Below are 24775 nucleotides of genomic sequence, written 5' to 3' on the forward strand. Positions count from 1 at the left end.
GATTATTAACCAACTACTTATGTCCTATGATAAAGAAAATAAAAGGGAAAGCATTCTATTTTTATATACTTTTACATGAATATATATTTTATTAGGAAATAAATACTATTAATACATGTTTACAAATCATTGTTTACTGTTTTAGTAAGTTAACACGATGAAGTGTAAAAAAAATTGAAAAATTGGAAGTTGACCCTCCCCCTCCCCCCTCTGCGCAATTGCCTGTCATCACTATTGTTTATATTATATATATATATATATAAATATCAAGTCAACAATTTGGCCCTCCTTAAAATATTTGGGCCCCAGCCTGGCCCACCTGGTATTAAAATTCTGGCGCCGCCACTGTGCCTAGGCCAGAAAGAATAAACATAGTGCTGACATCCAGATGATTCAATGAAAATGAAAAAAAATAGTAAAGAATATACATTTTTCACCGAAACTATTGCTTTTAATTTTTAACGACTTAAAATTATACGAAAAATCATTTTTTTAAATACGTAATATTGTTTTCTAAAATAATGAGTGTCCTTTGTTAATCTATTGTTCTGTGGTTAAAGTGGTTAAACGGATCACAGATCACTGTCGTAGTGTCGTTACCCCTGTTTCTATCTACCTTTTTACCTAGATAATGCACAGTTTATAATACCACAGATTATATGATACAGTTCATATAATCTGTGATAATACACTGATTACTGATATGCACATCGTATACTTATCATATTGTTTTTGTTAATAAGTTTTTTGGTTATGTTTTATAATTTAAATTTTTTTTTGGAAAATATTAATAATTGTTTATTTGTTATTACTTATTACTTAAAACTTTATCAATCTAGATTCTAAATAATATTATTGTATTCTATATTATAAATAGTTATACAGGATGATTTTAATTTATCTTAAACGTTATATAAGGTTTAAAACTACGATTAATTAATTACCTACTTAGTTGTTGATGTTGTCTTTTAACTTAACTGTGATATATTCTTTAGTGGTAGTTCGTCAATTATTAGATTTTAATAGTTTTAATATAATTTTGTCAAAAAATTGACTCAATGCATAGATATGAGGTAGCTTTAATGATGAATGAAAATCGATTAACAAATAGCTTTAAAAGTTACGTTGGCTGGGATGATGACGAACAGGTAAAATTCTTTGGTTTCAGTTTATTACTTGGCATGACGTTATGAAATAACACTTTAGACGTATATCAAATGTTCATTATACATTTGTTTTTATGTAATAAATAATTTATGGCCATTGATTTCGGTAGTGATAATACAGTAGATATAACTTTGTAACCGTTGCATTTTTCTATAAATGTAGGTACTAAAAATAGTGTTAATAACGTTGTTATGACATACTACTTTTGGTTTTATTAAGAAACTATGTGAGTGCTGTATTTTTTTATACGTATATATATTATAGATAGGTAAAAGATTTTGAGGTTTCATCATTTCTTTGATTTTTCTATAAAATTATATATACCTATTTATATCTTAATTGATATCCAAAAATATTATTATTATTTATGTATATAAACTGAGAAGTGTCATAATTTAATTCACTTTTAATATTTATACTTAAGAATATATGTTTTTTGACACTATTGTTCAAATGCGATTAATACCTAATGAACATTTACCTCAATATTTACGTACAGTTTTCATGAAAAGCTGGACTCAAATATAGAATACAGAAATATAAAATATAAGATAATAGTGTTATATTATAAGTAAAACACGGAAGTTAAATGACTATAAAATATTTGAAATCAGTTTATATTTTACAATCAATTCAAATACTAAGTATTATTAAGAATATTTACCTAGATATTTTTCATGTTTTTTTTTTTTATTGTCATAGTTTGTAAAACTATTGTTTACTGTATACATTCAGTTAAAATGTTTCTCTAATTAAAAAAAATCACCTATTGTACTAAAAATGTAAATAACTAATTAAAACAAATGTTAGGTATGTTATACCCTAGTAATTTGATTAAATTCAGTATTTATTATTTTTAGATTTCAAGTTGTGAAACATCATTTATTGAGAATGAACTTTCACCCAAACTTCATCCAGGTATTTAAAAACAATGAATTTATTTATAATAAATGTATTTGATTATGAAGCTATAGGTAGGTACTATATATAATGTTTAAATAATGCATAGGTATTATGTTTATTATTATTATTATTTATTATTTGTTATTTATTTTAAATAGTCCTACTAATTCAAGTACAGTAAAACCTCTATATAATGGAATCGGTGCTAGTGTAGTGTGTGATCTCGTTTCTGGTGTTGTATGCGATCTACCAGTTTGTTTTTGGAAATATAAAATATAACAATCATAATTGGTAATTTAAAAATAAACGCCTCTCTTTTTCTTCAGTATGGATATTTTTGCATTTAACCATGATCCTTCAACACCCTGTGTGTGTGCTAGGGATGGTTATAAAATCCGAATATCTGAATTATCCGAATATCCAAATCCGGATCTGAATCAAATTCTTATCCAGGTTTCCTGAATAATTAATGGATTTGATAAGCTAAGCGCATAACATCACTGGTACTTAAAATGCGTTCGAAATTGTGTATACCTATGTCTGAAAATTATATTATAGAATTAAAATATTATTAGTATATAAAATGAGTCATTGAACAGCAAAATCGAGTTGAATAATCCGAATACTTTGGATAATTCGTGAAATCCAAATATGCCCACCACTAGTGTGTGCACCTGTTAAGAGGACGTCTAACCCGCATGTGTTGTCTCCGTCTTACACACATACGACCTAGCAAATTATTATTTGCTAGTTTCAATAGGATATTGTCAGTTTTGATATTAAAGTGAATCCACCTATTATCAAACTTTTAGGTAGCAACATTATCTGTGTTCTCTCGTTGGTTTTTTACGATATTTTAATTTTTAAGTGAGTTATGAACATTTTAAAATATTAAGTGAGTTATGGGTATGTAAATTATGAATATTTTAAAATGTTCATAACTCACTTAAAAATTAAAATATCGTAAAAAATCAACGAGAGAACACAAATAATGTTGCTACCTAAAAGTTTCTTAATAGGTGGATTCATTCTAATATCAAAACTGACAATACCCTATTGAAACTAGCGTACGAACATTTCCCATGTCGTACGAGTGTAAGACGGAGACAACACATGCAAGTGTGACGTCCTCTTAAGGGGTCAATATAATTTTCTTGATGATTAACAGTTTGATGAATGAACCTTTCTGATGTTAAATATTGGTATGAGAGCCACTCATCTGAATGAATGACAGAACCACCTTCACATTCCCTTTTAATAATAGGTAAAAGAGTATCCTTGTCAAGCATATATAAGAGTTTCCGTCATAGAGAGGTAGGTAGTGTTGCATATATTATTTTCATTGGGACTAATGACATTTTTTGTTATAAGGTGGATTCTGTTTAATAGAGGTTCTACTACTTCTACTGTATTAAAAAGTTTATTATACAATGTTGTTGGCTTGTGTACGAGGCGAGCTGGTTAAACCTAGACTTGACCTAACATTTTTTAGAGGCATAGAAAAATGTGTGTATAATATATTTTATTATAATATATTCATTGAGATTATAGACATTTTATTTGTTGTGAAAATGTAATAAAATTAAAAATATTTGTGTGTACTTTATACAACTACATGATTTTTTATCTACTTAACAAAAATATTGCATACAAATACAATAACTACAGAAATAAATAGATGAATACATAATGTATTATTTATTTACAGTGGTTGACTTGGAAATAAAGTAGTAGAGGTACTCTAGCTACTTTTAAAATGTAGCGTTCCTAGCATTTTAATAAAACTTACATAATCATGGCGGTGGGGGGGTTAAAAGCTTACATAACAAGCCGTCCCAAACGCTCCCCTTTAAAAAAGAAGTAGGGGTACGCTAGCGTATCCAAAAAATTAGTTGAGGTACTTAGTCCCCCCCGCGTCCCCCCCCAAGTTAACCACTGTTTATTTAATATTAAGATAAGTGGATCTTTACCAATTTCTGGACGCACAGCTTCACAGAAAACCACATGTCTTAATAATAAGTTGCTTTCAGATGAAAGCATGAACTTACTCCTAAATCATCTAATCTACCATTTAGTATTTAGTGTTTACTGTGTTAAGTAATTCTAGATTTTCTATGTACACCATGCCGTAAAATATTATGAGACATTATTATTATCATCATTTATTTTATTTTTATTGATATCAATAACACAGTTATTAATTTACAATTATAACATATAGATGTTGTTAAAAACAAAATTATGGGCACTGTCCTAGTAGTAGAGCACTATAATTTATTGTTCACTAGGTTCAACCAAAAATTAAAGTGTGTACTTGACTATGTACTGTGATTTATAGTACATCCTCGTCAACATTTTGTTGAGCTTAAACATCAGATATTCATATATAAAAATAAAAATAGTAGATAATATAACGCAAAAAATAATAAGACAAGAGAAGAAGAAAAAGAATCATTATTGCCAATGGTAGAAAGAAATAAGGAAAGAATTTAACCAATGTTTAGTATAAGAATCTCAAGTTCATTTTATTACATAAAATATAAACTGATGATTCTAAAGAAGACATACATTTTTGAATAAGGATGGATAAAATAAAATAAACATGACTGCATTGTTGACATATACATATTATATAAAACCACTGTTTTGGAAATAACTATAATATTAAATAAAACGAAACATCACAAGTGGTCATTGAATGCTCATGGATGTACAGTGATTATGGTTACTATAATATAATTCAATTATTATTATTAAATAATCAAAATATCATGATAAAAAATATATTGTCTAAGTGTGTAATCATTGATGATTATTTCATAGTCTACTTAGTAATATGTTTCTATCTCATATAATATTGGCCAATTTCTCCATGGTTAAAAATTGTATTGGTAAAAATTTGAAAAAAATTTGTCATATATATATTTGTCACCTAACCCATCAATTCTATCTTCAAATAATTATTGTTATAATATTATAGATATAATAAATGTTTAAAATGAGTAATTTGAGATCTTATGTATAGAATATATTGAGATGGGTAGTCCAAGTATTGACTTAAATCTTTGTATTTTTTAGTTGGTGTAAAAATGCATATGACTTAAGTGCAATCACAAATATATATTTAAATGTCAACAATAACTAAAAATGATTATAATGATACCTGTTTGTTTTGGATGTTAAATTTTTGTTTAAGAAAAATTAACTTCTGTAGTTAACACTAATTCATATTTAATCACATTGAATGTTATTATTATGAGAATAATTAGAGAAATAGTGTTTTAGTCTAAAAATATATTATTATTATATTACAGGTGAAATGATAATCGCTGAAGCACAAAGTGTTTTATTATTCACTCCAGTCAATGAACAAAAAACTGGGGTATCAGGTGTTTTGTTTGTTACAAATTTCAGACTTTCTTTTGTTACTTCAAACGAAAAACATTTAAAAGTAAATATATTGTTTTTAAGTTATTACGATGTATGAATTTTAACTTAATTCCAACTTTTGTTTCAGGAAACATCATATCAAGAAAATTTGCTTTTGGGTCACTATGATGTTTGTCTTTCCAATATAGATATTATATATTTATTGACAGGAGATAAAAAAAAAAGACTTATGACAGGTCATCGCTTTAATGATAAAGTCAAAGGATTACATATTATTTGCAAAGTAAAGGAATTTATTTTATTTCATATTAAAATATTTAATTAATAAGTTTTTATTTATGGAAATAGAATATGCGAACATTGTCATATAGCTTTAAATTTTCACCACTTGGCCATGGTAAAACATTAGCAAATGTTTTATTGCATCATGCATTTCCAAAAAGACATCAGCTATTATTTGCTTATGATTACAGGTAATTCATTATTACTATTATCCATTATTAAAAATCATATTCAGCTGTAATTACTTTTTAGCTTTTTATCAAAAAGATCTATAATGAATAATTGAGAATTGTATTAAGATTTTAAATCTAGATTTAATTGTATCTAGGATTTTTAAATAGGAAGATAGAATATTTATTCTCTCTTAACAATCATGTAGAAAACCCATATAATATGTAACCTAATCAATTGTAAGCTAATAACCATGATGTTGATGCTGTACCAATAAAAAAAAAAAAATAAAAAAAATATTTATTTTATTCACCAAAAATGAAAAATATTATAATTGTAATAAATTACTTTATAGGGTAAAACCAAGTCCCTTTAACATTCCATCCTTTATTTTTGATGATTGATAATGTTTTGAGCCAATTACTAATAATCTAAATTATATGAGGTATATTAATATAAATTAAATCATAAGATAGATTGTCTGTATTATTCAAGATACCCTAATTCTAGGTTGCATGAACAATCATTAACTATATTTTAATGAATTAATAAATATTGATTATAGATATTAATGGTCTTTAAAAAGTTTAATATCCTTTGATTGGTCCATTTAATTTTAGTGAACCATTAAATTAATATATTATTCATGCTACCTGGCAAACTTAAGTTATCTAAGAAATAAAAACAAGCTCAGAGTTAGGTTCTAAATTTATATTTTTTTATGTAGGGAGCCAAATGTACAAAGTAGATATTCAACACCTACATTTAGATGCCGGGATGATTGGGAAAAAGAACTTCAACGTACCAAATGTTTTGGTTGGACCTTAAATTCATCTAATAATAAATTTCGTTTATCTCCGAGGTAAGTTAAGAATTCATAAAATTGTTATTATTTCTAAGATATTATAATATTTTTATAGCTTGCCACAGTATATTGTTATTGGGTCTGCTGTAATTGATAATCATTTGCGAATAGCAATGCAACATTTTCGAGATGGACGACTACCAACTTGGTGTTGGAGCACTGTAAACGGAGCCACATTATCTAGAAAGGCAGATGTTGTAGATCCATCAAATCTAACTCAAGAAAATGCTATGTTAGAAATAGTTAGAAAATCGCATCCTGGCCTTCTTAGACCTTTTATAATGGATTTAACCAAAATGTTACCATCGCCAAAGGATGTTAATCAGAGTTTTATAAAATTACGAGAATTATGTGCTCCTGGTTTGTTAAAATAATTTATACCTAATTATTTGTATTAATTATTATTATTAAAAATGGATTTGATTTATTAGAAAGTGCAAGGCAGTTTTGGGTACAAGATAATCATTTTTACTCACTTTTGGAAGCTAGTAAATGGTTACAATATGTTTCGAGTTGTCTAAACTCAGCATTAATAGCTGCTAATAAACTTAATAGCAACGAGTCAGTTGTACTGCAAGGTATGCACAGTTAATTTACTTAGAGATAACAATTACGAACATTTTAGATTCCGAGTTGAGGTATGAATGTATTGATTATACAATGAAGAGTTTTTTTTTGTATGTAATCATATGTTATAATTTTTCAACTACTATAAATTTGACTATTTTTGAGATTTTTGTAACAATAATTGAACATAAAATATTCATAATAATAATCATGTCTATGGTTTTGGCTATCTTTAATATTTATCAACTGAAAACGACCTTGTATTAAATTTTCAAGTTTTTCAACCCAACGAATAAAATTTCAAATTTCAAATGTTTACAAAAAACTTAATAAAAAAAAATGTTTGATTATGTATAGAAAAATAAATGCAATAAAAAATAAACATTTTATAAAAAATTTAAGTACCTAGGATTATCATTAGTTTTTGAATAGCTATAAAACAATAAAATCATCAAACGACAATTTATTAGTTTACGGGTGAAAATCCAATACCTAACTTAATAAGCTTGTAAAAATTAATTTGACTTTCCTGTAAACACTTTTTTTGTTAAATATAGATAAATTTAAATGCATTCTTGTGTTTGATTTTCAAACCTTTGCAATAAATAGAAAAATGTATATGAATTTCTAATCCGAATTAATTTGCCAATTTTCATAATTTTGATGAATTTTGACAACATTTTAATTTAAGGCGTTAAGAGGATGCCACAAACGCATGTGTTGTCTCTGTCTTACAAACGTATAACAAAGCAAAATCTGTTTAGCGTGGGACAACTTTACTCCCTTTGTATTTATAGTAGAGTTACCAAAATTCCACAATGTATAGGGGAGAATATTATCTGTGCAACAGCGTCGTTATTTTTTTGATAGCCAATAATTTTTAATAATTAAATAAAAAAACTTATGTTCTCTAACTGATAACTTAGGTTAGGTTAGGTGTACTTATGTTATCAAAAAAATAACGACGCTGTTGCACAGATAATATTCTCCCCTTACGTTGTGGAATTTTGGTAATTCTACTATAAATACAAAGGGAGTAAAGTTGCCTCGTGCTAAACAGATTTTGCTATGTTATACGTTTGTAAGACGTAGACAACACATGCGGGTGTGGCGTCCTCTTAAGAAAAAACTATTGTGGATTTACACTCGACTTTTTTTTAATCTCAGTGACAAATTCGTAAGGAATGTTTTATTACATTTTCCAGTTTTTTTCACAAATAAAAAGATTTTTAATCGTTTAATATTTAAAAAAAAAAAGAACATTAATCTTCTGTTTTTGCATAAGTCTGAGGTTTTCTTTATCTTTTTTTTTTTTTGGCAATGCTGTCTACCGCACATTTGTCGTCTACCACGCATGCGATCTACTACATAGTTAACAATATGAATGAATACATAAATGTAGAATTTCAATATACTATTTAATAATACAAAAAAATATATAGAAATATGCGTTAATCAATTTTAATTAGGTACAATATAATTTCACATCTCATAAAAAACAATCAAATATGTTGTCATTCTTGTTTTTTAGACGCCACCATTGTTCCGCCAAATACGAGGGCAGCAATGATGGAGATGTACTATGCATTTTTTTTATAATTCGAAGTTTTAAACCAAAATAATCACCAAAAGAAAATATTTAGATACACGGCAGTAAACCGCATATGACATGCCGTTACTTGTACCGTTGTAGACGACAAGTGTGCGATAGACCGCATACAACATGAATACCGAGTGTATTACTATAATTTAAGCTGACATTGACAATTTCAAGTGTAATTTTTTTGACAAAAATGAATTTAACCTACTGTATTACTTATAGGAAAATTTGTTACACATACCTTTCCACTCTGCTCACCCAAACTTTAAATACATATAACTTATAAACTTACTGTCTTAAATTTTGATTTGTATGTATCAAAATACTTTAAAAAAATATTCTACTTTGGAAAATGGAATTAGAAATTTAGAACTGTATGTTGTTATTAAAAAAAAAAAACTCAGACATTTTAAGGAAAAAATGAATAAATATTTTTAATGTTGTTTATTAACAACTAAAAACTAAATAAGATTTTTTCAATATCATTTATACTTTTTTAAACAATGAGTGTTCAATCATAGAATAATCTTCTAAAATACTTTTTTTTATATTCACATTACATTATAGTTAATAGTGATTACCTACTTATGAATTATTATTTTCTTGTTCCAGAACGAGATGGACGTGATTTATGCTGTGTAATTTCTAGTCTAGCACAGTTGATAATAGATTCTCATTTTCGATCCATTGTGGGATTACAAACATTAATCCAAAAGGAATGGGTTGTAATGGGTCATCAATTTTGTACAAGACTTGGTCATGTTAATAGTACCGATTCTGTTAAAGTAAAGTATACATACATATTACATATATATAATATAAATAATTTTTATAACACTATATAAAGTTGATAAAACTGAAGAGTTGAGCAGGTATTGGAAAATTCATACTTTTAGAAATTACTAACATTATTATATGTACTATATGGGTTAAAAATTCATTTAAGATTCTGAACAAAAAGATATTTTTAACATTCACTAAGTATTTCTATTTGCAGTTTTTATAATCTGCCCTATTTCCGTTGAGAATCGTTCTTTGTTATGCATTTATGATTTAATAACTAAAATTAATCACACCTACAGAATAACAAGGTACATTATAATTTATAACCTACAATTCAGCAAAACAATTTTCCTGGTTTTATTTATTTACTATATTATACATTTAAGTTGATCTCATAGACATGTAAAACAATTATTTTATTTACCTATGGTATCTTCGGGGTCGGACTGGCAACAAAAGGCCCAGTCTGCGATCTGATGAAAGGGCCCTTACTAAGGTTGGACTATAAATTGTAAGTCCGTTCTCTACTTCTCCATTTTTGTATTTAAATAAGATAACAACTATATGGAATAAAAAAAACACATTATAATGATAAACATTTTAGATAAAAGTGTAATATTTTACACACATACTTTTATTTATAGCAATTTGTTTGACTTTAACAAATTACAAATATGAAACAATACATAATATGATAATAAACATTTAAATGTAAATAATTAAAAAACTTAAATAAATAACAATTAAATTTAACAAAAGTTTTGAAAGTTCATTAGAACTCTTTGCAATACAATCAATAAAGCTTTCATTATCAATTTCAACATTTCTTTCTATATTCATTAATAATAATGCTTCCATTGTATCTTGGGAAATAGTCGATCTTAGTTTTGTTTTAATATTTTTTAATATTATATAATATTAAAAAATAATAATATAATATATATTTTATAATATTCATTTTATATTATATATCTAAAATCAATAAAGAGCCCTTCTAAATATTAAGACATGTTTAAATACAGTTACTAAAAAAATGGTAATCTTATTTAAATTTAAAATATGAACATAAAGTTTAGGGGCCCAGTCCGCGATCGCGGACCTGCGGTCCGGGCCAGTCCGACCCTGGATACCTTCATATGGTCATCAAATGACTTTCTGTTTCATGTAATACTGAATGATTCTTTATCAATGGACAGTCATTAATAATAAAAAGTATAATTTTTTTTTTTTTAATGAGTACATTGTTTCTATTCAATAAAAACACATTTTTTGTTTGTTTTAAGTGTCAACATTCAGGTTTAGTTTTATATTTCAAAATAGAATATTTTTCTGAGTATTGTGATACTTAAAAATTGAATTTATTATGGGTACCTAGTTTACGAGTTTATAGTGTTTAAAATTTAGATAAGCCGAGTGGAGTGGTATGCTGTGACATTGCAAAATGTCATTTCAGTACCTGATACTTCAGAATAACTTCTGGAATGCTCAGAAAAATATTTTGCTTTCAAAAATTTAATTAAAACTGTGTTTTGTATTTAAAAAAATTTAAATAAAAATTTAAAACTTATATATTTTTCGAATTATAAGTGTCATACTTTAAATTAATCAAAAAGTATAAGTGAATAATAGGACTTAAGGACTTTCAATACACACTGATAGAATTTTCTGCACCTACTATTTTTTCATATAGGACACCTAAGTCTTTTTATCTATAAAAAATTATATTAAATATATAAATGCGTAAGATGAAATAATAATATAAGTAGGGATGGGCCGATATCACTTTTAACCGATAAACCGATATGTTATGCAGATTTAAATCCGATAACCGATGTATTCAAAACTTTGAATTTCTATCCAAAAGCATGAACCGATATTATAAAATACACGATAATACTTACCCATAAGTACTAAGTAGTAACTAATAATACTGTAATAATCAATATTATTATATATTAATATATTATATAATGATTAAATTAAATAATTAATAAATATTTAATATTTAATACAAATAGAGTTAACACAGTTGTACATAAATAATAAATATTAAATATTAAATAACAAAGTTAAAAATTTAAAATGAAACATTTTCTTTCTTGTTAGTTAATAATAAATTATAACTTATTAATTTATAAGTTTTAACTATAGTCTATAAGTATAATTTTAACTTTTTAATAAAACAAATAAAAATTATAATAAAATACAAATCACATAATATTTAAAAAATAATAATTTTCCCCTTTTCACTTATTAAACATTCCATGTTTAATTTTTAATACAATCAAATATTTAATCTATGTATGATAAACTGTTTTTTTTTCATATTGGTTTTAAAAAAAAACTGATACCGATAAAACCAATATTGCCAATATCGGCCGATAATCGATATCGGTTTATATATCGGCCCAGCCCTAAATATAAGTATACAATGAAAATAAAATTTATAAAATTAAAATTATTTTTATTTATTCGATTATATATGCTTTAAAAAAATCAATTCAGAATTTGTATTTAATAGTAAAATTGTACATATACTTTATTATTATATATATTATACTCTTGAAGTCTTTCTTGATTTGTTTAACTCATTTCAATTTTATGCTACAAATTTCTCTTATTGTTCTGATTAAACTTTTACTGTCATATCTCAAGAAGATTTGACTATAAAATCTAATAATTACTCATGAATAGTTAATTTAATTTAACTCATGACCCTGATAATTCAACTAACTATAAAAGCTGCAATTTCCACGCCAAAATACTACTATACAGTATACCGAGTGATTCTTTTATCATTGAACACTCATTATTTCAAAAATTATTAATGTTTTTGAAAATATTTTTTTACATAGTTTCAAGTTGTTCAAAAACCAACGTTTTTATTAAAAAATTTTATTTTAAAATATTTTTTATCCTTATAATTTTTTAAGTATTTTACTTTTTTGAATGACAACATAGAGTTTTAATTTCATATTCCAAAGCAGAATATTTTTCTAAGTATTTTGATTCATAAAAATTGAATTTAAGACGAGTAGTTTATGAGTTTAGATTGGCAGAGTGGAGTGGTACGGGGTTAATGTTTGTCCACTACTCCGCTTGTCTAAATTTTAAATACTTAGAACTTATAAACTACTGAACTTAAATTTGATTTTTATGAATCAAAATATTAAGAAAAATATTCTGCTTTGGAATATGAAATTAAAACTCTATGTTGTCATTCAAAAAAGTTAAAAAATTAAAAAATTATAAGGATAAAAAATATTTAAAAATATAATTTTTTAATAAAAACGTTGGTTTTTGAACAACTTGAAACTATGTAAAAAAATATTTTCAAAAACATTAATAATTTTTGAAATAATGAGTGTTCAATGATAAAAGAATCACCGAAATATTATAATTGTTATGATCATCACAATTTTCAGCTTGATATATTATTTACCCCTGAATGTTTTGTATTTAATGAATAATGAGCAATAATTGGCCTCTAGTGTAAAAAGAAAAGTATTAAAACAAATCTACTTGAGGATTAAATGTTTATATTTTTATTAAGATATATTTTAAGAAAAAAAATATATATTGTATTTAAAAATAATGAGTAAAATGTGTATAATAAAATATATATAAAAGCTTTTATTTAAAAAATTTCAATAACTATATTCTTCTTCATGGTATACTGTCCAATCTTGAATACAACCATCTCCATCTGCATCATACTGTTCTCCTAATTTCTGTACACAACTTTTTATATCAATTTTCAACTGTTCAGGTAATTCCATTTCATCAATTGCTGTACTATTAATATTGTTAGCCAAAAGTCTTGTTGAAATAGTGTATTTGCAAAGTTCTTGTAAAGTATATAATGGAGTATTAATTTTAACTACTAGTGGAGGACGTTCATATTTTTGGTAATGAAAAATCTCTTTCCCGTTTCCTAATAGATATCTTTTTGTTATATGGTCAAAAAATTTCCAAGTAGTATTTACATATTCAGGATCATCAATATGATATTCAGGTTCATCATATAGCAAACAAGTTTCACATTTATAATTTTCTTCATATGGTAATTTCTTCCATATATTAATGTCTGAACCAATGCAATTTACAAATTTGATGCCTCCTTCATCTTCTCCCATATTCTAAACATTCAAACATAAATTATTTATAATATTGTTATAGTCAATATATCATAATATTATTAAACAGTATCTGGTTAGTTTTTATCTCATTTTTATTTTTCTGGTAGTTATTCAAATTTTACTAGAGACTTTATTTACTAAAATATAAAGAACATGTGTTTAATGTTCATTAATTGTTCCTATTTTGATAATAAAAAAAATCAATTGTGTAAATGTTAATTTTTTTTTATCAGTGTATCAGACATAAGTTGTAAGTTAATTTAAATTATAATTTTCATTTTTTTATGCTCTTACTTGATGAATTTAAATTTATTACAAAAAAATGTATAATAAACAATATAAAGTACCTACTTCCTACACTATTGAACACGTCATTAGGTAATACCTATAGGCATATATGCCGTGTTGCATATAAAATATATAGTAATTTAAAAAATATAAAATTCGATTTTTTATTATACTTACCAATTACCTTTCACTGAGAACTTTTCAACATAATCATTTGCAATTTAAAAGAAAAAATATTTTACTTTCAATTTATGAAACATAAACTTAAAGTCTTAAACGTTAAACTATTAATTTAATAATTTATTGTCTTGTTTTTTATTAATGCCATTTTTTATTTATTGATAAGATACAAGTCTCAGATAATACATCCGAGACTCCGCGATTTAGGATACCTTATGAATTTTGTCTACAAGCACGGACTACTACACTGGACTGGAAACGTCATGGGAGGCGGGTGACGGGGTAACGGGACGCTTAGTGTCCGCGAGAGAGGTGTAGAGAGAGGAATAAGTACGTGAACTTATCTAGCGCTACCTGGTTTACCACAGGCTTACTATACTTTCAAACGAATATATAATATAGGATGATACGACAAACGTATTAAACTATAACTTATATATAACTAATTAATAACTGCATTATTATTTATTATTTATTTTTAATATTATAAAATAATAGTTTCATACACGTCATTGAATACATTTAATATATTTTTTTATTTTTCTGAACGATATTTACAATATTTGTCACCAATAATTACTGCATTTTAAAGCTTAATTATTAATATGGCAACAATTTTAAAAAAATAGGGTAATTTGTCAGTATAATTTGTTTATGGTGATGACTGATAAATTATCTTTATATTTAGAATTCGAAATGTTCGGATGTAACATAATATACGATGTGTAATAATATGTTAGTCAGTGATTTTCATAATATAATATAATATATATTATGTATAAATGTAGGTCTATTTGGCGGGAATTCAATATTTGGTTAGTGGTTTATCATTGAAGTATAGATGGCGCCAGATTAGCTCATGTACTATTTCCCCTTACTAAAGTAAAGATCGTATTATTCTTATAACTATATTATACATTTATACTGATCTACATCGCGATACTATCGTAGCCCGTAGGTTGTGCGTTTTGTTATGCAAAAGTGTAACAAAATAATATAAAACGTAAATATCAACTCATTTATTTACGATCTACCTTCTAGATTCAGAAAATTACAGTTATTTACAAAATTAATATATTTATATTTTTGAATTTTAATGTATAAAGCAAATGAACAACAAAATATATTGATGTGCGTTAACAATTCAGAATAATTAAAACAAATGTTTTAAACCCAATAGTATATAATATCTTAAGATTGTTTCAATGATTTTAATCATACCAATAGTTTCATACAAGCCCAGGATAGGACCTAAGACGATCCCCTCTTCATCAATTGAAACAATTCTTAAAGATTATTGAAATATATTTCTTAAACTTAAACATTTTTAATTTAGTATGATCAAAACATTAAAATATACAATTTTTATATTATAATATTATATAAAAATAAAATTAATTATTTTTTGCAAAACTTTTCTTGCTTTGTATGTATCAAATGCTTTTAAGGTTTTACCAAAGCTTAAATTCTGTGAACATATTGTGTAGACAAAATTAAATCATTAATGTTGAGTGATGGCAGATTATCCTATTTTTGTTAAGATAGGAGTTTGAAATTAAAAAAAAATTGAACTAGAGGTTCTGAACACCTCTGTAGTTGTACCACTGTCTTATGTGTTTATGTATTATCATTTACTGTGTTAGAGTCAGTCGTGTCGCGTACACATTGAAATATTCAATGAAAAGGGTTATACATAAAAAATATACCTATGCATTGTATGTAAATATAAAATTATTTTTTAAATTGTATTAATTGTTTACATTTATACATGTACTAAAAAATAACATAAGGCCAGTGTAGGGATTACATCCAACCCCCCTCCCCCCTGTATATACTACTGGTATTTAATTGTTTAAGTATTACAATTTTAACCCTAACAATTATAGGCATATATCATAGTATATAATAATTGGAATGTTGAATTTTCAAATATAGATTGTTGTCTGTTAATTGTTGGCCAATACATAGACACAAATACAAAACTCATATATTCATAAACCAATATTGTGACCATATGTTAATATTTTAATTTTAAAAATTATTTATGTGATAATTTATAAACTTGCTTATTTATATTTTGCAGTCACCCTTGTTGTTGTTATTTTTGGATTGTGTTTGGCAATTACTTCAACAATTTCCTGCAAAATTTGAATTTACCGAGACCTATTTAACCACACTTTGGGATGCTTCACATGTTTCCATATTTGATACATTTTTATTTGATTGTGAACGGGATCGTCACTGTGCTACTAAGGTTTGAATATTATATCGAATTAATAATATATCTAAGTTACAAAATAATCTTACACAGGATGTTAGTCCACTAATGTTACGATCAATTTGGGATTGGGAGGAACAGTTTATGGATCATGATTTAATTCAATTTCATAATCCTCTTTACAATGCCTCTAAAGTTAAAGATGATCTACTAAAAGTATCAACAGAGATTTCTTGTCTTAGTATTTGGACTCAATGTTACTATAGGTTTTTGCCTACTCTAGAAATATCAAATGGAGGTAAACCACTAGTAAGTGTCATATTTTGTTTACGTAAACTTTTAAAATAATTAAATTAAATTTTTTAATCTTAGGAAGATTTTGCTGTCAGAACTATAATCAGTATGAATGATAATGATTCTAAGGATACTCGAGAAGTCTGTACACCATCTAACATTGGATCTTTTTATCCATTTACACATTGGAGATCTAGTAATTCAGTTCCACCATCAACATTAACAATCAGCTCTTTATCCTTAAACACTAGTGATTTACAAATGGAAACATCGCTGGTTGAAATACCCGAACACCTATAAACAGCAACAAACTATTTTTCATATTAGTTATTCTGATATTAAAATACGTAGTTCATCAATGTGCTTGTTTTTGGCAGGTTATTTACATGTATCATATAAGGCTAATTTTAATACCACTGGTAACCATATAAAATAAATTAATATTGTACAATACATTTTGATAAACTAACATATAGTAACTAATTCAATTGACACAATTTCTAATATAATACACTTGCAATTATTATTAATGAAAAATTAGTATTATTGAATGTTAAAAATATATTTATATTTTATTCCAATTTATTTATTTTAGCTGAAAATGAATCTAGCAATGTGTGTTGTTACCTAACTTCTGTTATTAATATGATAATTTATTTTTAAAACTACTTTTTACAGTTTAAATTTTAAAATATTTTATTATTGTAAAATACATTGTGTTATTGTTAAGTTTACTTTTAAACACTGTTTAAGTATTAATTTGTTTAAAAAAGTATTGGTACAAAATGTGTAATAGAATCAAAATGTGATATATTATAATAAAAACTTTACAGGAGATATGATATTTAAAATTTAAATAAAACTTATGTACACCCACTGATTTCTTATAGAAATCCAATATTTCATACTATTATAATATTTGAAGTCAATGATAGAAATTGACATTAAAAAAGATAATTATGTATGCAAAAAAATGAAAGAAAGATTGTAAAACCCAAATAACTATTAATTGCTTTATTTATATTCTATAACTAATAAGTTTATCATATGGTGATTAATTACTGAAAGTACCTTGTCCTCCATATGATAACAATTTTTATTACTGTTTGTATAGTTTTAAATTTATCCAGTCTTGATAACCATAGATGTTGCGCAAATATTTCATTTATGGCAATAATGTTATCTAACATAATTCAATGCCATACTCGCCTTCGTGAAATAAATTTTAAACTTCTATTTCACTAGATACATTTCTCTATTTTTTGTTCGGTTTTTTCTTATTATTCTAATTATGTATTAAATTCCCCTATTCATCGTCTTATGCAAATTTCTAATGAAGCAGCTTTTAATTCTCATAAACAAATTTGTTTACTGGATCTTTCTTAACATTAATATCTATACTTGTAATTATATTACTAATTATCATTAGTTTAATTGTAAATATTTATTATATATTTCACATTGTTTTGGGCTTCAGCCTATATATTATTAAAATAAAATAATAATCAAACAATATATTATATCTTTCAAAGTTATTTCCACAATGGTAAATTTTAAATCAATCAGTTTCCATTTGTCCTGAAGATGATGATGCATCAGATTCTGAAGATTCTGAACTCGAGTCATCAGTCGACATATTATCATCAGAGCTGTCTGAATTCACAGTTTTTAAAATATCATCATTGCAAATCACATTCCATTTTTTTAACTTTTTGATGTCTAAAATTCATATTGAAATGCAAATTATGTATTAAGATATTCTACATTGAATCATAATAATATAATGCTGTTCTTACCTAATGAATAAAAGTCATTAAGTGTTAGTGTTTTTGAGCCTTTTTCAACAATTCCACCATAGACAAACAAAGTATTATGTTTAAATGCAAGTCCACTATGTGATCGCGGAGTTGGTTTCTCTGAATTGATCAAACTTTGAGGTTCTTCAGATGTTAATTTGTTCGGTTGTTCTTTAACTGAAACTGAAATTAACCATCAATAAAAGTAATTATGTTATATTATTGTATTACTACTGTTATGTACTTAATCTCCAAGTGGGTGTATTTTGTTCCAAATCTAACATATATAAATCATTATAGAATGTACTAGTTAAATCGTCTTCTCCCTCTTCTTCATCATAAACACCTCCAAATATATATGCCTTATTATGTCCAGAGATTGGTGAACCAGATAAACTACAACGAGCAGTTGGTAAAGAACCAGCTTGTTTCACTTTTGACCAACGATAATTTGAAAAATCTGTATCGCCTTCTAAAAATCAGAATCATGATAATTAAAGATAGTAGAAAATTTATAGTATATTGTTTCTATATATCCTAATAATATAAACATATGTCATATGTTTTTAAGTTAGGAAAATCCTATTTTTAGTTATTCTTTTTAATAAAAAAAAATCTTAAATAAAAAGTAACTGCAGATTTCTTACATTATTTATGGTTTATAACAGACATGGAAGTTTTAAAGTACTCCTCTCCCTAACTTATGCCAATGATGAACTAATTTGTTCTTATATTTTAATTTAGTTTAATCCAAAATTCTATAATTAATATTTATAATTTTCTTTGATGGATTTTCAACAAGGACTGTTTGGTTCATCTGTTTCTGTATTTAGATAATAATTGCAATGTTAAAAAATGAGTATTCAACTCTTAGTAACACAACAATAACATATAATTAATAACTGAAAACTATTGAATATACATAATACATCATTCACAATGTGTAGGTATTGATCATTTATCTTTTTTAGTTAAAATATAAACTTACTTTCAGGAGTCAACATGTACATATCAATTAAAATTGTTCCTTTGTCATAATCTTTTTTTACTTTTTCTTTATAATAACCACCATATACTATAATTCTACCATCCTCCATAGCAAACATTTGACAACCAGATCTTGGTGAAGGGGCTTGTCCTAAAAATAATTTATTATAACCTTTTTAATTAGAAAAATACACAAATATTTATCATACCAGAAGTTTTGATAGTTTTCCATTTATAGTCAGCTAAACTGAATGCATATAAATCATTAAAATATTGATAATTATGAGTATTATCCTGAAATCCGCCAAATAATACCAAATGACGTTTGCTAAGTACCATTCTGTGCCCACTACGACCGCAAGGTCCTCCTTCAGCCCTAAATATTAAATTATTAAAATAACTGAATATCCATATTTACCAAACATCTGAATATTTATAACACATTTATTGCCATGTGGACATCAGTAATTCTCAAATTTTATAAGAGTCTGTCATGCCAACGCTCATAGTTGATCATTACTACCACCACATTTTTACAAGGCCTAACCTAACCTAATCGTAAATGAATATGATTTTATATCATTAATGTTATACTAGGTAATTGTGTAGGTGTAGCAGGAATCATTACGTTTTTTTTTATGTGATTAATAAATTTTTTTGAAATATAATAGTAACTACGAATTTGGAATGACCATTGAAAGGTATACTTTGTTTACCGACAATACATATTGATTGACCGTATCGGTTAATGCAACAATTACATTTTCTTAACTAAGTGAGAACGATGATGCAAACATAATTTACATGATTATTTATATAATTATATTGTCAGTCACACCAGGCACCTAAGAGATGCAGTAGAAATATGAAATTGAATGTGATCAAAATCTTAAATAGGGTCCTTGGTGGTTATTTAAATGAAATACTTAAATTTAAATATTAACATACAATATTTATAAAATTAATATGAATCACAAGAATCCTAATCTATGTAAAAAATTTTAAATATGCATAAAAAATAAAAAATTTGTGGGTACTATTTTTAAACTAAATTTGACACTAATTTTTGCTGTACAATTAGTTTTTGAAATATGACAAATTTAAATCTGAAATGTTGTAGTGAAATAGATTTCACTAAGGCTACAATATAATCTAATTATCATATTAATAGTAAAGAGTTTATGACTTACATAATTTTTGTCCAATTTCGATTCTTTAGTCCAAAAACCCATAAATCATTATAATGATAAAATTGATATTCTGAAGGACTAGCAAATTCTCCACCAAAAATCCACAACTGTCCATTATCTACAGCAACACTTACTGCAGAGTGAGATGATCTAGAAGGTGGTGCACCAGGAGCATCCACTAACGTCCATGTATTATGACTAATATTATAAAATATTAAATCGTTGTACATTATCGTCTGTAAGTAAATGTGTTAAATAATCAAGTTTTACTAAGAAAAAAGAAAATTATATTATATTCTAAGCATTTTTGTTCTAAATATTAAAATATTTAACTACAAGTTAACTTCTGGGAAGAGTGATATAAGTGTAGGCATAATAACCTAACCTAATGTCTTTTTTTTTTTTTAACACTTAGAGTAGTAAACATTATGCACTTATTAACCTAAATTTGCTATCATAATATATTTAAAACATCAATTTTTTTGATATTTATACATATATGTTTATTGAAACATATAAACACAATTAAAAAAAAAAGGTGGGGTAAGTCGTGGATGTCGTTCTGCTGTACAGTAGGTTACAAGTGGGTTACTGTGATGGATGGAATTAAATTTGATTTCAATGATATTATATCATTGTATACGAAAAACGATTCTGAGCAAAGACGGTATATCTGTCTAGGATATATTATAGATTATAAAAAATCATATCTTAGATTTAAAATAAATTTTTTTTATGAATTTCTAGCATAAAATAATTTGAACACTGCCGTAATTTTTACGTATTTAGTCAAAATTCAAACTTTGAATGCTTGTAAAAAAAAATTGTCATTACGCATTTCTTTTATTTTTGAATTGCTATTGTAAAAATATGATAGGAGGCATGTATTAAATTTTCAAATCTTAGATATAAAAGAAACATTTTTTATAAATTTCTAGCATAAAATAATTTATGAATTTTCGTGGTTTTTATGTATGTTTGTCAAAATTCAAACTTTGAATCCTTATAAAAAAAATTGTGACCATCAATTTATTTTATTTTTGAACTGCTATTGTTAAAATGTGTTAGAAGCCTTGTATTAAATTTTCAAGCTTTTCTACCGAACAAATACATTTTTATCGATATTTATAGAAAAAAAAAATAAAAAAGTTGAAAAATTAAAATGTCAGTAAACAGCTCAAAACAAATCTAAATGTTTTGAAAATGTTATCAAATATAGAAAATGCCTATATAAACATTCAGTGAAAATTTCAAGTATCTGCGGTCATTTGTTTTAGACTTTTAAAGTTACGCCAAAATAAGAAAATTACTAAATGTGAAATCCAGTGAAAATCCAATGTAGTAAAAATTTAAATTTCAAATGCTCATACAAATTTAATTTGAATTTCCGGTAGACTTTTTATTTGTGATAAAGATTGACAAACTTGTAAGGAATCTTGTATTAAATTTTCAAAACTTAGATTTAAAAAGAAAATTTTTTATGAATTTCTAGCTTAAAATAATTTGTGAATTTTTGTGATTTTTACATAATATGTTGTCAAAACTCAAACTTTGAATACTTAAAAAAAAAATTGTGACTATTTATTCCTTTTATTTTCCAACTGCTATTGTAAAAATATGTTAGGAGCCTTGTATTAAATTTTCAAATCTTAGAATTAAAAAGAAAGACTTTTATGAATTTCTATCTAAGATAATTTGAACATTGCCGTAATTTTTACGTATTTAGTCAAAATTTGAACTTTAAATGCTTATAAAAAAAATTGTGACTATGTATTTCTTATATTTCGCAACTGCTATTGTAAAAATATGTTAGTAGCCTTGTATTAAATTTTAAAATCTTAGAATTAAAAAGAAAAAGTTTTATGAATTTCTATCTAAGATAATTTGAACATTGCCGTAATTTTTACGTATTTAGTCAAAATTTGAACTATAAAAGCTTATAAAAAAAATCGTGCCTACGAATTTTTAATATTTTTTAACTGCTATTGTTACAATGTGTTAGCCTAAGCCTTGTATTAAATTTTTAAGCTTTTCTACCGAACAAATAAATTTTTATCGATATTTATAGAAAAAAAAACTAAAAAAGTTGAAAAATTAAATTGTCAGTAAACAGCGCAAAACAAATCTAAATATTTTGAAAATTTTATAAAATATATAAAATGCCTATATAAACATTCAGTGAAAATTCCAAGTATCTGCGGTCATTTGTTTTAGAGTTACACCAAAATAAGGAAATCGCTAAAAGTGAAAATCCAATGTTGTAAAAATTTAAATTTCAAATGCTCATAATAATTTAATTTGAATTTCCGGTGGAATTTTCATTTGTGATAAAGATTGAAAAACTTGTAAGGAATCTTGTATTAAATTTTTAAATCTTAGATTTAAAACGTATAATACGTTTAGGATACGTAAAATTTCCAGTTTTTCCCTTAATTTTTAGTTTGTTTTTCTCGATTATTTAGAAAAGTATTAAGAATTTTTTACTTTTGACCCCCCAAAGTACCAACTAGATTCACTTTCTGATCGAATGTGGTACTGAAGTCAAAAATCAAAGCATTTTTACTGTCCCAAAACGTGATGACAGACACAAAAAAAAAAATAAAAAACACACATGGTAAAATCAATACATTCATCGTTCCGCTCAGAATCTAAAATTACATTTAATGTTAAAATAATAAAGACAAAATTAGATATAAACATACAAAAAATATTGTAAACGTCTAAAATCAACTTTAAAGAAAATAATTTTAAGTTAATAGAACAGTTTAAACAGTAATTTAATAATTAGTTATTACAGGAAAAAATACAATTTAAAGTAGAAATTCTTATTTTCTACTTACATTTTTACCATTATGGAATTCACCACCAAATAGAATAATTTCATCTTTATCTGGATGTGGAACAAATGAAAAATTTGATCTCCTTGATGGATTATCAATTTTTGTTTCAGTCACTTTAATTTTTGACTTGTTTTTAGCCTCAATATGAGCCACTATAGTAGATACCTCAGGCTAAAACAAAATTAAAATAAATTAAATGTAGTTTAAAGTTAAACATGCATTAACGTTAGTTACTCAAGACAGAAAAATAAAAATAATGAATTTATTTTGTCATGGATGATGGATATACATATTCAGTGATGGACTGGCTATTTTTGGTCCAGGGTTTAAAATTAATTTATCCCGAGTTCTGTTTTTTTTAACTAAGAGTTCTTCATAACAATATGAGTTAATTAAGAAAGGGCTTGACAGTGGAGATCATAAATACAAATGTTTGGCCCAGCACTACTTGATTTGTAGCACCCTGGGCCATTAGAATTAATAAAACCAATTTTAGTTAATTATATTAATTATTTTATCATCCAAAATTAAGTGGTAGATTAAAAATGGTTGATCACAAATCATAATAATTTATTAACTATTATATACTTAAGAGATTAAAATAAGTCACTTAACTGATTTTTTTGTACTTCATCAGCTCCTACCTTAAATATAATATTATTTCACAAATATACCTCTCCAATTTTTCCTATATCTTTTTTGATCCTTTGAGCTATTTTTTTTTCTTTTTTAGCAGATGCTTTTTCGATGCGTGATGCTCCTTTTTTTTTATTTTTTCCCATTACGACTAATCTTTATTCACCTAAAATCGAATAGTTTTAAAAATATTAGATATAAACCTAGGTATAACAAGTTTAAATACCAAACAATAAGCTTTTAAACAATTTCTAACCAATAACTCACTTTTTAATATAATTATTGACTGGTGAATATAAAATCAATATTAATTTATGCTATACAGAACTAAACTTTTTAATTTGTCAGTTAATACTATCTACTATCTAGAAATCAAAAATCAAAATTCTTTATTTAAATTACTCAAAAAAAAAAGAATCAAACGATGACTAATATATTTTGTACTTTGTATTTGTAACCACGTTGTTTTGTTTACACTT

The 24775-nt window shown here is 25.4% G+C and overlaps 3 protein-coding genes across 4 annotated transcripts; 1 reads left to right on the forward strand and 2 right to left on the reverse strand.

Moving 5' to 3' along the window:
• The first annotated feature begins 790 nt into the window (after positions 1 to 790).
• On the forward strand, positions 791 to 17356 carry LOC107168130 (myotubularin-related protein 10-B). 2 transcript variants are annotated; one of them, XM_015517437.2, is made up of 12 exons: positions 791 to 1148; positions 2028 to 2085; positions 5385 to 5521; positions 5588 to 5743; positions 5809 to 5933; positions 6641 to 6775; positions 6834 to 7138; positions 7210 to 7356; positions 9558 to 9730; positions 16419 to 16589; positions 16647 to 16851; positions 16926 to 17109. In XM_015517437.2, exons 1-12 carry the CDS (start codon positions 1059 to 1061, stop codon positions 16961 to 16963), a joined length of 1740 nt encoding a protein of 579 aa, XP_015372923.1. In that variant the 5' UTR covers positions 791 to 1058; the 3' UTR covers positions 16964 to 17109. The 2 variants fall into 2 exon arrangements, with proteins under 2 accessions (XP_015372923.1, XP_015372921.1); XM_015517435.2 differs by having other exon boundaries at positions 795 to 1148; positions 16647 to 16862; positions 16926 to 17356.
• Positions 13251 to 14596, reverse strand: LOC149054402 (uncharacterized). The gene is made up of 2 exons (XM_089230240.1): positions 14333 to 14596; positions 13251 to 13867 (listed from the first exon to the last, which is right to left on the reverse strand). Exon 2 carries the CDS (start codon positions 13862 to 13864, stop codon positions 13376 to 13378), a length of 489 nt encoding a protein of 162 aa, XP_089086366.1. The 5' UTR covers positions 13865 to 13867; positions 14333 to 14596; the 3' UTR covers positions 13251 to 13375.
• A 916-nt stretch (positions 17357 to 18272) lies between the features above and the next one.
• LOC149054403 (kelch domain-containing protein 4-like) lies at positions 18273 to 24775 on the reverse strand. The gene is made up of 9 exons (XM_089230239.1): positions 24564 to 24775; positions 24335 to 24462; positions 23661 to 23831; positions 20821 to 21056; positions 19840 to 20006; positions 19632 to 19781; positions 18888 to 19115; positions 18644 to 18826; positions 18273 to 18566 (listed from the first exon to the last, which is right to left on the reverse strand). The coding sequence occupies exons 2-9, from the start codon at positions 24440 to 24442 to the stop codon at positions 18406 to 18408; spliced, it is 1404 nt and encodes a 467-aa protein (XP_089086365.1). The 5' UTR covers positions 24443 to 24462; positions 24564 to 24775; the 3' UTR covers positions 18273 to 18405.

Source organism: Diuraphis noxia, unplaced genomic scaffold (assembly GCF_037042655.1).
Source record: "Diuraphis noxia isolate RWA-SAM2 unplaced genomic scaffold, SU_Dnox_SAM2 contig0007, whole genome shotgun sequence".
NCBI lineage: Eukaryota > Metazoa > Arthropoda > Insecta > Hemiptera > Aphididae > Diuraphis > Diuraphis noxia.